Source organism: Pogoniulus pusillus, chromosome 15 (genome assembly GCF_015220805.1).
Source record: "Pogoniulus pusillus isolate bPogPus1 chromosome 15, bPogPus1.pri, whole genome shotgun sequence".
Lineage (NCBI taxonomy): Eukaryota > Metazoa > Chordata > Aves > Piciformes > Lybiidae > Pogoniulus > Pogoniulus pusillus.
The window spans coordinates 24,074,866-24,091,264 of NC_087278.1; the positions used below are offsets into that span (position 1 = coordinate 24,074,866).

The 16,399-nt window shown below is 43.9% G+C and overlaps 1 protein-coding gene across 2 annotated transcripts in view; it reads left to right on the forward strand.

The window, feature by feature from the left end:
- DENND5B (DENN domain containing 5B) overlaps window positions 1-16,399 on the forward strand; it is a 141,307-nt gene that overhangs the window by 86,550 nt on the left and 38,358 nt on the right. For both annotated transcript variants that reach the window (XM_064155788.1, XM_064155790.1), the window contains 4 exons: window positions 1,776-1,963; window positions 5,714-6,250; window positions 7,674-7,905; window positions 10,325-10,475. In XM_064155788.1, the coding sequence (XP_064011858.1) occupies window positions 1,776-1,963; window positions 5,714-6,250; window positions 7,674-7,905; window positions 10,325-10,475 (1,108 nt within the window). The remainder of the gene's footprint in view (window positions 1-1,775; window positions 1,964-5,713; window positions 6,251-7,673; window positions 7,906-10,324; window positions 10,476-16,399) is intronic.

Sequence of the window (16,399 nt, forward strand, 5' to 3'; positions counted from 1 at the left end):
GGCAGAGGCCCAGGTGCAGAATCAGGACTAACTCCCTCTGTTGTGAGGGGAGTTAGTCATAGGCTTGCACTTAGGTGTTTCTTTAACCACTTGTGTTAAGTGAAATGTGTTCCTTCTTCATGCTAAGATTCCTAGGATACTAGAGTTTGAGTCCTTTCTTGTTCACAGAATGTACTCAACAGGGAGCTGTTACCAAGGTAGAAGCTGCTGTAATACGGAGTAGAAGCAATCGTCTGGTCTCATTACAAGGCACATTATAAGGCCTGAAGGTCTTTATCTGTTTCTTGATGGATTGTCTGCAACTTGAGGTTTGCTGTAAGGTGACTATCTCCTTCATACCAACGTGTCCTTTTTTGTATGTATCTATTAAAGGAAAAAAGTGTTCTTATATAAATGAGGGACTCTTTTAACAAGGCCAAGTGCAGGGTTCTGCACTTTGGCTGCAACAACCCCAAGCAACGCCACAGGCTGGGGACAGAGTGGCTGGAAAGCAGCCAGGAAGAAAGGGACCTGGGGGTACTGGTAGAGAGTAGCTGAAGATGAGCCAGCAGTGTGCCCAGGTGGCCAAGAGAGCCAGTGGCATCCTGGCCTGCATCAGGAACAGTGTGGCCAGTAGGACAAGGGAGGTTATTCTTTCCCTGTACTCAAAATTGGTCAGGTCACACCTTGAGTGCTGTGTCCAGTTCTGGGCTCCTCAATTCAAGAAAGATGTTCAGATACTGGAATGTGCCCAGAGAAGGGCGGCAAGGCTGGTGAAAGCTCTGGAACACAAACCCTATGAGGAGAGGCTGAGGGAGCTGGGGGTGTGCAGCCTGGAGAAGAGGAGGCTCCGGGGTGACCTCATTGCTGTCTACAACTACCTAAAGGGAGGTTGTAGCCAAGTGGGGGTTGGTCTCTTCTCCCAGGCAGCCAGCAACAGAACAAGGGGACACAGTCTCAAGTTGTGCTGGGGAAGGTAGAGGCTGGATGTTAGGAAGAAGTTCTTCACAGAGAGAGTGATTGGCACTGGAATGGGCTGCCCAGGGAGGTGGTGGAGGCGCCGTCCCCGGAGGTCTTCAAGAAAAGACTGGCTGAGGCACTTGGTGCCATGGTCTGGTTGACTGGATAGGGCTGGGGGATAGGTTGGAGTGGATGATCTTGGAGGTCTTTTCCAACCTGGTTGATTCAATGATTCTATGATATGGCACCATGTCATGTTTGCTTGAACCAAAACATTGCAAAGCAATAAACCAGTGGATTAAAGACAAATTTGGGACAATAATGCAGTGTAAATGTTTTAGCTGTGCAGAACATTTTTGAGAACTATATTAGGTTTCTGTTTGGATTTTGCTTCAAACCAGTGGTCTTAAATACTTAGGGAATATGAGCTTCTGCTGGCATGTGGCTGAGGTGGCTCTCCTGGAAAGCACACTCAGCCTTAGAGGCAGTAATGTTTTCCTGAAATTCACTTTTCTCTGCTCTTTTTCCATTAAATATATATATAGATATATTTTAAATGGAATGAGTGTTATTATACTGTACTATAGAGACAACTTTTGTTATCCTTTTAATAAATGAATTTAATGATGGAATAGAACTTTGTAAGATATGAATATTTATGCTCAGAAATGTCTTCCTGGGGGTGAAGTTTTGAAGCACTATCTTATTTTCAGAATAACACCTTACCATGTAAACATGGGGTTTGCCTTGCTTTGTCACCCATGTCCTTGCCAATCCTATTTCAAAAGCAAAATACAGGAAGATAATTTAATGTCACTCTCTCTTCCTTCCTCCAGATTATCAGCGTCTGATGACAGTGGCAGAGGGGATCACGACACTTCTGTTCCCATTTCAGTGGCAGCATGTCTATGTCCCCATCCTTCCTGCCTCTCTCCTGCATTTTCTGGATGCTCCTGTTCCCTACCTTATGGGGCTGCAGTCTAAGGAGGGAACTGATCGGTCCAAGCTGGAGCTGCCTCAGGAGGTCAGTCTCTGCCTTTGGGGGCGCAGCTGAGTTGTGTTATCCATGTTTGCACAAATCTGTGCTGGGAGATGCTATGTTCAATGCTATGAAGCTTCTCTAGCACCACGAAGACTGTTTGCTGTCAGGAGTGAGGTAGTGGAGGAAGTCTTCAGAGCCCTTCTGATCTATTTCTGAATTTAATGAGTGCTGCTAATTGCATGGCTCTTTAAATGCTTCTCTCTCTGCTTCTTGCTGTGACCATGAAAATTTCTCTGCTTTCCCTACATCACATGAGTCACCAGGTTTTGTTACTCTTTGTCAGTGTCCCAGTCTTATTGACAGAGCACTCAGGAGCGTCTCATTCAGGGATGATCTTTGGGAATTTGCATGTCAGATGTATTTCCTAGATGGTATAAACCCATCCCTGTCTTCCCAATGCTGCTGAGAAGCCTGCCCTCTCCTGTCAGCCACATTCCACCCACCAGGGAGCCCATGTCTTGCTCAATGGCTTGGATTTTCCCTGGTCTATTACATTTTCTACGGAGTTAAAAAAAAAAAAAAGGAAAGTTAGGTGGTCCTCCTAGTCTAGGTGCTGAAAACATCAGTGGTAGAGAAATTTTTGCTACTCAGAGTTTGACCAAGATGATTAAAACTGCTTCACATTTTAACCTGGGCACTGATCACTGTCTGTGCTGTAAAGACTTTGGGATAGAACTAGCTTGTCTGCCTGCTCCTGAAGCAGTGGCTGGACCTATCTCTCAAACATGCCATGTTCTCACTTGGATTTCTTCTTAAAATCAGTGAGAACCAAAGAATAGCTCTTTGTCATGATATCTCGTGATGGTCCTGGTGCTGCGCTCAGCTCCGTGTGGGGACCTTTCCTGTGTGCAGAGGCCCTAAGGCTTGAAAATAGATGCTTTTACTGAGAAGGCAAGTCAGAGCTGGTGGGACCTCTTGTGGAGTGCTGTGTTCTGGAGTCCTCAATACAAGAAAAATTTGGACCTGTTGGAATGGGTCCCAAGGAGGGCCACAGAAATGATCAGAGAGTTTGCATACCACTCCTATGATGAAAGGCTGAGAGAGTCGGGGTTGCTCAGCCTGGAGAAGAGAAGGCTCCACCTTATTGTGGCCTCTCAGTACTTGAAGGAAATCTCTAAGAAAAATGGGAACAATCATTTGAGCAGGGTCTGTTGCTATAGAGTAAGAAGTAATGATTTTAAACTAAAGGAAGGTAACTTAGCCTAGACATAAGGAAGATTTTTTTTTGCTATGAGGGTGGTGAAATACTGGAACAAATTGCCCAGAGAGGTGGGAAATGCATCATCCGTGGCAACATTCAAGGTCAGATTGGACAGGTGTCTGAGTGACCTGATCTAGTTGAAGAAGTCCCTGCTAACTGCAGAAGGATTGGATTAGGTGACCTTTAAGGATCCCTTGCAACCCAAAGCCTTGCATAATTCTATGAGCAGCAGCATAGAAAAATATGCAGGGGTGGGTGGGGAGAAGGGGCATTAAGTCTGTGGAAATAGACACAGAACAAGGATAATTTGGTTTTTAATAAAGGTCTTTCATAAGTCTTTGATGAAGGTGACTGATTCTTAGCCTTCTGTGGCATATAGTAGTGCAGATCAAGTCTTACCTCGTGGATACAATGACCTAGTTGCATGAAATTTGCATTGGCATGGAAACAAAACAGAAATCTAGCTACACTTTTCAGTAAAAGCATGCTAATATTACATAATTACTGTGATTTTTAAAGTTATTAGTCATGTGCTGTTAGTTAGCAGATTAAGCTGTCATTTTCCTTAAATGAAAATTTTAATGTGACAGGCTTGCAGTATTGCTAGAATAACAAATTAAATATTGCCAGTCAGGGATGAGTAATAGTGGGGTGGAAACCACAGGCCCATTAAGATATTTAACAAATGAGTGAAAAATAATCAGCATTTATGACCAGGAAAAGGAAAGAAAGAAGGGGGCATTGAACTGGAAAGATCTTGAATCTCACATTTCTGTAGACAATAAAAGACATCAAATCCTTCAACATGCAAGCAGTGATGAAGTGCTGCTCACTTGAGCATTCCTGTATTGTTCAGGCCAGGGGCTAGCTTTTCAGGCTCTTGCTCTAAATAGAAACCATTTGTTTGCTAGAGATAAAAATTCTAACAAGTGGCCATCATGCTGTCTTAAGGTTACTAATCTCTCTGCATTCACTTTAATCATCAGATGTTGTTGAAGAGAGAAGTGAGACCAATTCCCCCAGGGTTTTCTGAATCTAAATCTCATTTTTCAAATGTTGTAAATGATATGCAGAGCTGAAATTAAAAAGCCTTTGAAATGAAATATTGATAGATAAGAAGACAGTCCTTGAGCTAAAGAACAGTACCAGTGCATACCACCACTCTGTAAGAGCTGCATAGTTAAGAAAAGCAAATTGTTTAAAAATGGTTTTCTTTGTACAGGTCAAATTTATTATGAAGAAGTGGACTAAAGGGACACTTCTGCTTCACCAAATGAATCCCAATACCCTTTAAAATATCAGGGTGAAATGTGATTAATGTCAAACATGTCCTGGAAATATATAATGTATTCTAAGTGTATTTGCTATGGAATGCATTGTCCTGCTGAAAATCTTTTCAGAAAAGGAGGAAATTAAGTCCTTTCTGCCCATATAAGCTGAAAGTAAGTCTACAGTGTTTGATGAGAAGTAAACAACAGTAAAAGTGCTTTGGAGAGGAGAGAGGAGCTGTGTTAATGGCTGAGTCAGGCTAACAAAGACCTGCTGCTGCCCTGTGGCCTTCTGCATCTCTGATTTTGCAGCTTTATGTCAGGGTAAAACCCAGCAGAGCTCAGCACCTTGGGAACCTGACCTGATTTAAGATTTTACTCAGTGAATTTTGGATGTGAGCCACAGCTCAGAAGATGAATTACTGTTTTTCATTCTGCTATTATTCCTGAGGGTGCATTTGGCATGTAATTATTTCTTATGTAGGGTTCTTCCATCCTCCTATTGACACTTTCCTAGTAAAAGTATCTGGCCTGCTAGATTCATGTCTTCACTTAGCTTTAATCTTATGGGCTGAGATCCATCTCCATTCATAGCAAAGCTATATAAGAGCACTCTCTTTAAATCTTGGGGAGAGAAATTTCCAGAATTAAAAGCCTCCATGGAAACAGAGGGTAGAGGTAGAGAGGAGTAAGGAAATAAGAGCTTGACCTCCAGTGGACAAGCTATTCAGATGTAATCACAGAATATTTGCATAGGATCTTCTTTTGTAGAAGATCTTCTTTCTTTGCTCATAGCAGCAGCATCTTTCCCACTGAGTATCTTGTTCCTTGGTAGCACATCTACAGAGGGTTCATGCAGCTGGCTTCTGGTAAAATAAATGTATCCTTGAGATGTAATAATTCACATAAATAGTATTTATGTGGGCTGCAAAGTGGTGCTGCACTTGCTGCTTGCTGTCGTGTCCTTGGCTAGTCTGGGAGGTGGTATGAAATCTTGTAGTGGGGCATGTGGGACATGCAAGTCCCAGAGGAGAGGAGTGGGCAGAAAGCTTTATTTGCTCATTAAATCGTTGCTGTCTAGTTGGTCCCCAGCTTAACTGAAATCTGAAATGTCACAGGCTAGATCACACAGCTTAATTCTCCTGCATGTGTGTGCTTTTACTTTTGTTTTGGTCTGGATCACCCTGGGAAAATAGGACTGCTTAGCAGAGGAGCCAAATTCAGTTCTGAGTGTCTGTTTTAAAACTTCTCTTTGTATTTCAGGCAAACTTGTGCTTTGTAGACATTGATAACCATTTCATCGAGCTGCCAGAGGAATTTCCCCAGTTCCCCAACAAGCTGGAGTTTATCCAGGAAATCTCTGAGGTTCTCCTGCAGTTTGGCATCCCACCTGAGGGTAACCTGCACTGCAGTGACAGTGCCACCAAACTCAAGAACTTGGTTCTCAGTGACTTGGTGAACGACAAGAAAAATGGGAACATCCCTGGCAATGCCCTCAACATGTACGAGCTGCTGAAAGGCAACGAGACAATCGCCCGCCTGCAAGCCCTCGCCAAAAGAACAGGCGTGATGATGGAAAAAATGGCCATCACAGCTCCCCTCACAGAGAAGGAGAAGGATGGGAAAGTGTCCTGTGAGGAAATGGAGCTGAGGGACTACAAACTTAACGTGCAGCTTCGGGAGGTTTTTGCCAACCGCTTCACACAGATGTTTGCAGACTACGAGGCTTTCGTCATTCAGGCTGCTCCTGACATGGAGTCGTGGCTGACAAACAGGGAACAAATGCAAAACTTTGACAAAGTAAAGATAGCCATATACTCGTTTTTTTAATCTGAAAGTGCTTTCAGGAGGGAGAGAGGATAGCTGTAATAAGTGTATATATAGCCTCTGCATATATAGGTACTCTTTAATCTGCTGTTCTTCATCCGCCTCACCGAGAGATTTGTCTGTTTCACTTACACAGGGCCAGATTGCCTGCCAAAGTCAATTGGTGCAGATCCACTGAGCCAGTCAGAGCTGTCCTGACTTGCACAAACCAAGCTGGCAGGTTACTGCCCAGCTGATGGGGCTTCTCCTGTGGGTTTGGTGGAGGGGTAGTAATGGAAAGTGACTTTTATCTTTCTTTGTTTGCTGAGAGGAGAGGTGCACACACAAGACAAAAACAAAATCGAGCCTCTTGTTTCCTGATCTAAGTGTTTTCTTAATGGGTAGTGTCCTGCACAAGGTTATTACATCATTAAGGCAGAAGAGTACTGTTATGATTTTCTGGTAATGTATACACAAGAGTAAAAAGGAATCTGAGATTAGAAATGGGGAAATAAATAGTCTGTAAGCCAGAAAAAAAAGAATGAGAAATGTTTAAAAGTGACTTTGCAAAGTAGACAGCACTCACAGCCATCAGATTTGTCAGATACAAGCTCTTCTCCAAGGAGAATATTACAGGGTTAAACAGTCAGAAACAGACTAAATATTGATTTGAGTCAATTTTTCATTTAAAAAAAATGCTGCCACGCCTTTTATTGCTTTTGTTTGTATTCAGGCAATGAACAGTGCAGCATTCAAGAGGAGGGGGTTGATGAGGCAATCTACACTATTATGATATAATAAAATGGACTGCTACAGTAGGGGGTTTCAGAGCTCAGTTAGACTTGGACACAAGCTCAGTTTTGCTTGGAATTTCATGATTAGTTGTCCATTTTAGCTTCACTACAGAATATTAGCCAAAGAGCATTGTACACCTCTTGATATAGAATCATAGAATCAACCAGTTTGGAAGAGACCTTCAAGATCATCCACTCCAACCTAGCACCCAGCCCTATCCAGTCAACTAGACCGTGGCACTAAGTGCCTCATCCAGGCTTATCCTGAACACCTCCACCACCTCCCTGGGCAGCCCATTCCAACACCAATCACTCTCTCTGTGAAGAACTTCCTCCTAACATCCAGCCTATACTTCCCCCAGCACAGCTTGAGACTGTGTCCCCTTGTTCTATTGCTGGTTGTCTGGGAGAAGACACCTTAATAATATCTCACAGTCATGACTAAAGAGGTGGTCCATGAGCTTAACCCTCTTTCTAGCTGGATCCTGCCCAACCTGAGAGGTGTTTTTGTGTTGGCAAAGCCTTGTCCCAAGCCTTTCCATTGGCTGCCAGATCATTTCTCTGCCACAGGTCTGCTCATCATGGATGGGAACGTGCCACTAATGAGCTGTTCTGTATTTCAGGCTTCCTTCCTTTCGGACCAACCTGAGCCTTACCTCCCATTCCTTTCACACTTCATCGAAACTCAGATGTTTGCAACCTTCATAGACAATAAGATAATCTCCCAGTGGGAAGAGAAGGACCCTTTTCTGCGAGTGTTTGACTCCCGAATTGAGAAGTTAAGGCTATACAATGTCAGAGCCCCCGCACTGCGGACATCCAACTACCAGAAATGCAGCACGTTGAAAGAAGCAGGTACGTTCAGACTGGTTAGTAAAATATTCAAAAGTACAGTGTCAGCCACAAAGAAATGTAGGTCCTCTGTCATCTGATCATTCCAGCTGGTGACGAAGCCCCAGAGCTACCAGAGGAGGACTCAGCAGTGTCTTTATTTTCTCTAGGCAAAACATTCACCAGGCTTTTAAACACCAAAACCAGCATGAGCCTTTATTTTCCCTTCAAGCTTTCATAGCCCAGATCCTCTAATAAATGCAAACCAAACCATGGAGCTAGTCTTGCTGTCTCTTGTTTCAGGCAGCTCCTGCTCCATCACCACGAGAGCTTTCCTTCACCACAGTGGTGGTACCTGCCCCAACTGCACCAAAGAGCCAAATCCTAGTGTCTCCTCCACTGGCCTTTGTCTTCCCCTTTCCCAAAAAAGACCTTTATTTGCCTTATGCCATTTGGTTAGAGCAGCAGGCAATGCCACACAAGTTTATGTCCCAAGCATATTTAGCATCTCCAGCTGCTCAGTGTTAATGAATATATGCTGTGTACTGAAGACTTGGATTTATTCCCATTACAGCAGCAGGCATTTTCAAACCATACCTGAGTGTCTTACTGTGCAAGGATGTGATTGATTTCCAATACTCTTAAATTTGTTGGGACATATGAATGGGGGCAAGCACATTTCTTCTGGGGGGGTTTGGTTTAATTCTTTCAGAGTATTTTACTTGCTCCAAGTGTGGCAGAAATAGAAATCCCATGTCTGCTTTACTTCTCTCTAAAACCCATTCTAATTTACAGGTCGACTGTCTATCCAGCGTCTAGTTTTGGTAGATATTGTGGCACCGGAACCTCATTTTCTGTCTTGTGAAAAGCAGCAAACTGATAGTAATACAAACTTTCCTTCATACTTACTATTCACAATATATGTGACCCTAGCACCTATGATCCAGCACCTATGTGTTTAACCTACTGGTTTTGGAATCCTTCAGACCCTCTCACCCCACACTACCCAGTCCTTTTCTCCAAATTGAAATCATATGCAGCTACTTTTGGGTTTTTTTTAGGTGTGGGGGGGAAACTCCTGCTGTTTCTAATGGTAATGTATGTAAATCTTGTGGCTGTTTCTTTTCTGTCACAGCTTTATGAAATAGGAAATGAGTGCTGTGTTGTTCTTGAGAAATGGAAAATTAAAGTTACCTTCCACATCTTTGCTAGTCGTGATAAGCTGAGAGGAACGTGCTTGCACATTAATGGATGGGCTACAAAGAGCTGAATATTCAAACTGCCAATTAAATGCTGATTTCCCCCACACACCTCCTTTCCCATCTCTTTTGCAGTGCATCTGACTCAGTGTTGAGAGGGTGACAGATTTTATTTTCTTTCTGCTCAAGAGTTGAGATGAAATGCTTGCACTTTTGAAGCAAACCAACTGAACCACCTTAATCTCAGTGGAGCTAAGATTCCTGGGGACCCCTTTCTTGTCTTGCTGTAGCCTCTCATGTTTCCAAGCATCTGTTCATCTTTTTGATGATTCTCAGGCCTTTGTCATGCTTTTTGACAACCTGTCATCCAGCAACAGCATATCTAATTTCAAGATAGGTGCCAGGTGTTTGCATATCTAATTTCATTGTAGGTGCCAGATGTTGGCAAAACTTAGAATCATAAAATCAACCAGGTTGGAAGAGACCTCTAAGATCAACCAATCCAACCCAGCCCAATCCAGTCAACCAGACCATGGCACTAAGTGCCTCATCCAGGCTTTGCTTGAAGACCCCCAGGGATGGTGCCTCCACCACCTCCCTGGGCAGCCCATTCCAATGCCAATCACTCTCTCTGTGGAGAACTCCCTCCTAACATCCAGTCTATACCTCCTGTAGCACAATTTGAGGCTGTGTCCCCTTGTTCTATTGCTGGTTGTCTGGCAGAAGAGACCAACCCCACCTGGCTACAGCCTCCCTTCAGGTAGTTGTAGACAGCAGTGTGGTCCCCTCTGAGCCTCTTCTTCTCCAGGCTAAACAATCCCTTAGGTATTGTAGCCGAACACATCTGCCCAGGGAAACTTGTCGGGGGTTAAACAAAGTGCCCAACCCTGCAGAGAATTGCAGCTGGCCTCAGAGGTGTCCATCCTGCTGAAGAAGCATTAAAGGCAAACATCAAATTGCAGGGAAAGATCACAGTGCTCTTTGCCAATTCATGATCCATGTAAACACCTGCTTGCTTAACAGTTAACTCATTTGTGCCAATGTTAGTCGTGTTGGTGATAAAACTAAAAGCAAAATAACAAAGTAACAGCTATTTCCTCACTTCTGACAGATTTCTGACTCTGAAGTCATTATTTAACTTTTTAGAGTGTTTTCAGGAGTCAAAGCATGACCACTCCTGATACTGGAGCATGTTTCTTTAGGTGGTTTGCTAACCTGGTTGTTCACCTGTGACTCATTTTCAGCCCAATCCATCGAGCAGCGGCTGATGAAGATTGATCACACAGCTATCCACCCCCATTTACTTGATATGAAGATAGGCCAAGGGAAATATGAGCAAGGATTTTTCCCAAAGCTGCAGTCGGATGTCTTGGCAACAGGACCCACCAATAACAAGTAAGCACAGGTTGTACTTTCTGGATTTGAAAGCTGATTTCTCATAGAAGATCCACATCACAGTAGTCCTGATTTTGGATGGCTTCCAACCAGCCCAATGAACTCTGGCAACTATCTCCATTTGTGGTTTGTATAGGCTGTGGTTTTGAAGTCAAAAGTTTGGGCTGTATTAGAAAGCATTAGGTCTGGTTTTGAGTGGATTCCTCAGTACTGATTTTTGTTGGATGCTGGATCCTATGTCTTCTCAGATTTCTAGTTCTATCATTCCATAATAAATTTAGAATTTGTCTCCTCACAGTCTTTCACTAAATAGGGTAAGTTGAAGACTCCACCTCATGGTGCTGAATTAAATTAGTGCTCACTTTGTTCCCCTCCTTTTCTTGTTATTACATGCTCCAAAGGCTTTTATATCTCTTACTCAGTTTTCTCACTGGAATAACCTATAATAATAACTTGGTGAGAGTGGAGAGTATGTGGCTTTGTACTCAGTTTGGTCTTCTGAGTAATGGGGTTCTGTTCTGTGCTTTGATCTGAAGATAGGGTACCTGCAGCTGTGGAGTTGAGCATGTCATTACATAGTCAACTTGCCTTGTGGGATGCTGTGTTTAGCAGGCTGCTTCCTATCCTTATGGTGGGTTTCAGCTGTATGTTGTACAATGGTGTGAGCATCCCCAGCCTGCTTGAAGTTGCATATATCTTCTGTCTTAATGCCAGAATCTTCTGTTTAGTTGGTACATACTCTGAAACATGACTTGTAACTCCTGGAGTGATAAACTTAATTTAGATAGCTGGTTTTGGTCTTACTGCAGCATGTTTCAGGATCTGTTAGTACCAAAATCCTATTACTTACCACAAAGCAGTGTCAAAGTGACAAATGTTTGGAATTTATCCAGTAGTATATTGCCAAAAAGGGTTGTAATTGGAAATTCTCAAGACCATCTGTTTATATCTTTCTGCTTCCTGACTTTCTATGTGAGCAGCAGAGGACTCTCTCTCTCATTTAAGACATGTAATTCTGCTGAATTTACACCCACATGTAAAACAGACAGCCTTTTCATGCTCTTTGCAAGTGCAGCATAATTCACTTGTCCACAAAATCAATTGAAGTATAGCTTTGCATTAATTTGAATCTCCCACTGTATGCTTCTTGGAGATACATTATACTTGCATGCTGGACTGGACCTTCTTGTCTGGGGGTGAGGCAAGATAGAATTTCAGCTACATTCCCAGGCATTTCCATGTAGCTATTCTGTGTGTTCAAAAGAAAGGGCAGAATTATTTTTGCAGGCTCCAGTTCTACACAGTAAATTTAGTCCTCAGTGTTGTAAGGCAGTATACTTGCCTTACATTCCAGTTGCTGCTGGATGGTAGCAAGTCCTCCAGTTCAAAGCTGTTTTCATGAAAACTTGTTCTCATTGGCCAGCAGGCAGATTTTTGTTGCTTTCCTTTCTGGGCAGATAAACTAGCAAATACATGACTAGAGATCATAATGTTATCTAGATGTTCCTGTAAGCAAGCAGCTCCCTGAAGGCATCTCTGTCAGTTACTGGTCTGTTAGGTGTATTGTGCTTTGTATCTAAATTAGAAATACAGTGCAAAGAACAAGCACTTTTGGGCTTCATTCCAAATCATATTGCATGTTATCCCAGGAAACAACGTTTACCTAGACAGGTGAAAATGGTGTCTGGGAGAGGAGGTGTGCAGCTCTTCCTTGCTGGACGTGGAGAGCAGGGCTCGGGGACTGTGTGAAGGTTGACAGTCATATTGAATCATTTGCACCTAAACACAGCTGGAAACAAATGCTGATCACATTACCACGTGTAAGTGTTAGAACACCAAAGTCTGTCATGTAAGTGAAGTCTAATAAGGTTTCATCTGTCAGCCTGCAGCCATGCACAGCAGCATGCTTTGCCCTACTTCTGTCATTCTGCTGCCTCCTTCCACATTTCCTCAGGACTCCTGAAAGACTGGACAAGAGGATGAACCTGTGCTCCTCTGGCCCCAGCCAGCATCACTGCCTACTGCTTTCTCTCATCGTTTGTGATCTCATGTCATTTGTGAGCTGAGAGAGCAGCTCCTCATATTTGCCTCAATTCTTGCAAGCATTCAGACTGCAGATGCATGCTTGATGACATAGAATCATTTAAGCTGGAAAAGGCCTTAGAGATCATAGAATCAATCAGGTTGGAAGAGACCTCCAAGATCATCCAGCCCTATCCAATCAACTAGACCATGGCAGTCTTTGGTGACTTGAACACCTCCCTGGGCAGCCCATTCCAATGCCAATCACTCTCTCTGTGGAGAATTCTCTCCTAACATCCAGCCTATACCTCCTGTAGCACAACTTGAGACTGTGTCCCCTTGTTCTATTACTGCTTGCCTGGAAGAAGAGACCAACTCCCACCTGGCTACAACATCCCTTCAGGTAGTTGTAGACAGCAATGAGGTAACCCCTGAGCCTCCTCTTTTCCAGGCTGCACACCCCCAGCTCCCTCAGCCTCTCCTCACAGGGCTGTGCTCCAGGCCCCTCACCAGCTTCATTACCCTTCTCTAGACACGTTCCAGTGTCTCAACATCTCTCTTGAGTTGAGGGGCCCAGAACTGGACACAGTACTCAAGGTGTGGCCTGACCAGTGCTGAGTACAAGGAAAGAATAACCTCCCTTGTCCTGCTGGCCACACTGTTCCTGATGCAGGCCAGGATGCCATTGGCTCTCTTGGCCACCTGGGCACACTGCTGCCTCATCTTCAGCTACTATCTACCAGTACCCCCAGGTCCCTTTCTTCCTGGCTGCTCTCAGCCACTCTGTCCCCAGCCTGTAGTGCTGCTTGCGGCTGTTGCAGCTGAAGTGTAGAACCCTGCACTTCAAAGTAGGGCATGTTGATGGAGGTCACAGTACAGTACCCACACAAGTTGAGCCACAAATTGCAGCACAACAAAAAAAGAGCCAATTTCATAAACTCCCAATGCATGATTTTCACAAATAAATATTGACATAGTGGTGAGCTCAGCAAAACACAGCACAGGAGCAAATGCCTGGAGAAAGCAAACCAATTCTTTTGAAATCTGCTTCATGGGTAAGAGCAACACATCACTTGGCTAAAGCCTGAGGCTAGGAGGCCAAGTAGAGCAGTATCTGTGCTTGACTTGGACTGTGCCTTCCTTTAGGGATTCCTAAATTTCAGCATCTCAACATCTCTCTTTAATTGAGGAGCCCAGAACTGGACACAGGACTCAAGGTGTGGCCTGACCAGTGCTCAGTACAAGGAAAGAATAACTCCAGAGAAGATCCACTCCTCAATGTCCTTCTTGCAGTGAAGGGCACAAAACTGAACGTGCTATTGGAGTACTGCCTCAGTACAGAGTCATTATTACTTATAGAATTGGTCAGGGTTGGAAGGGACCACAAGGATCATCTAGTTCTAACCCCCTGTCATGGGCAGGGACACCCTACCCTAGATCAGGCTGGCCTTAAAACACCTCCAGAGATAAGGCCTCAACCACCTCCCTGGGCAACCCATTCCACTTCCCCTACTCCTACTGGCCTTTGATAATTTCTGAAGTCATAAGAAAACCTTCTGACCCTGCAGAAACAGCTACATCTTCCTCTGGGTTCAAAAGTGACACTTCCACACTGCTCTAGCCTTGTAAAGCAGTGACTTCTGCCAGGAGAAAATAGGATGCAGTGTCTTATCCAGTTTGTCTGTTATCCTCCTTTCTTCTCACAGTCCCCAGCACCACACTCTGATTTCTACACATTCCCCTCTTGCTTCCTTCCCTGTGTTCATTTCCTGCCAGCCTTTTAAAATCCTAACTGGGGCTCCACTGGCTGCTGCATTTACAATGATCCAAGAGAGGAATTTGAATGACAAAAAGCCAAGCTACATAAACACTTCATGGTTTTTGATTAGCTAATTGTTAAATGATGGTGAATATGCTTATGGTGCAAAATTACAACAATGAAACAAGCTGTGTTTTCAATCCAATTGATTACCTTGTAACTTAATTTGTACTAAGAAGCTTGATAAATGAGATTAAACGTTGCATAGGAAAACAGTGGTTGCAAATCAAGCATGAGAATCTATTTGCATTCTGGCAATTTGTAGTAAATGCCTGCAAAGAACTCAACTGATTTTTATTTTGTCTTAATTTCTGTTTGTTTTCTAAGGAGGGTTTTGCTTGGGTGCACAGTCACAAAATTGCTTAAATTATGCTTTCTGCTTTTCCCCTTGTTTGGCCCTGGTTTTCCCATGTTTTATATGAACCCTGATTTGCTTTTTCCTTCCTCCCTGACCAGCCTGTTTCCTCTTCCCAGGCCTGGCCACTTGTCTCTCTCAAGCCCTCTCACTTGTATCCCAGCTTACTGTGACCTTCATGGTTTTGTCTGTCCTGTGTCCTAGTGGCCTACAGGAATCCCTAAAGGAAGGCACAGTCCAAGTCAAGCACAGATACTGCTCTACTTGGCCTCCTAGCCTCAGGCTTTAGCCAAGTGATGTGTTGCTCTTACCCATGAAGCAGATTTCAAAAGAATTGGTTTGCTTTCTCCAGGCATTTGCTCCTGTGCTGTGTTTTGCTGATCTCACCACTATGTCAATATTTATTTGTGAAAACCATGCATTGGGAGTGTATGAAATTGGCTCTTTTTTTTTGTTGTGCTGCAATTTGTGGCTCTACTTGTGTGGGTACTGTACTGTGACCTCCATCAACATGCCCTACTTTGAAGTGCAGGGTTCTACACTTCACCTGCAACAGCCACAAGCAGCATTACAGGCTGGGGACAGAGTGGCTGAGAGCAGCCAGGAAGAAAGGGACCTGGGGGTGCTGGTAGATAGTAGCTGAACATGAGCCAGCAGTGTGCCCAGGTGGCCAAGAGAGCCAATGGCATCCTGGCCTGCATCAGGAACAGTGTGGCCAGCAGGACAAGGGAGGTTATTCTTCCCTTGTACTCCAGCACTGGTCAGGCCACACCTCGAGTGCTGTGTCCAGTTCTGGGCCCCTCAACTCAAGAGAGATGTTGAGACACTGGAACGTGTCTAGAGAAGGGCAACGAAGCTGCTGAGGGGCCTGGAGCACAGCCCTGTGAGGAGAGGCTGAGGGAGCTGGGGGTGTGCAGCCTGCAGAAGAGGAGGCTCAGGGGTGACCTCATTGCTGTCTACAACTACCTGAAGAGAGTGCCATGGTCTAGTTGATTGAACAGGGCTGGGTGCTAGGTTGGACTGGATAATCTTGGAGGTCTCTTCCTACCTGGTTGATTCTGTGATTCTACAATAAGTTGTGAGCTGCCCAGGATTTATCTGCCTGGTGCTCTTGTTCTCTTCATTTTAAAATAGGACTGCTGTTTGCTTATTCACAGCCATTAACATTGGTTGAGCTTTTCAAGACAATATTTTATTTGGGTATGTATGTGTGTTTGTGTGTTTATGAATTTATTTTTTTGTGTGGGAAATGTTCTGTCTCTTGCACCAAATGCTTTGTATCACCAAGGGTTTTTCCTACCTCCCCATCTGCTGGGTACTGTTTTAAGGTTGGCTGTACCAGTGAAGCTTTTTCTTTAAAAATCTAGCCATACAATTGCATTTTCAAGTAGCAGAGAGCAGCATCTCTGCAGTGCATCTAAATGAGTGAGAAATGAATCAGCAATGAGGCATCCACAGACAATGCTGATGTCATTTCAGCTTTTTGAGTAGTAAACCTCACCTTTTACGTACGCAAATCTATAGCAGCTGCTATCAATTAGCTAATGTAATGTTGCAAACCACTAACAATGAAACCATTAACCACTTCTGTGGTTACATTCATTTGCAAGCATAAAGTGTGACTGGCAATCTGTGCTTAAAGATGGTTTCTAAAATAAGAATTGTGCCCTACTGGGACCTGGAACCTGATGGGTGACTGTACTGAATACTGATCCTCTGCTCAACTGG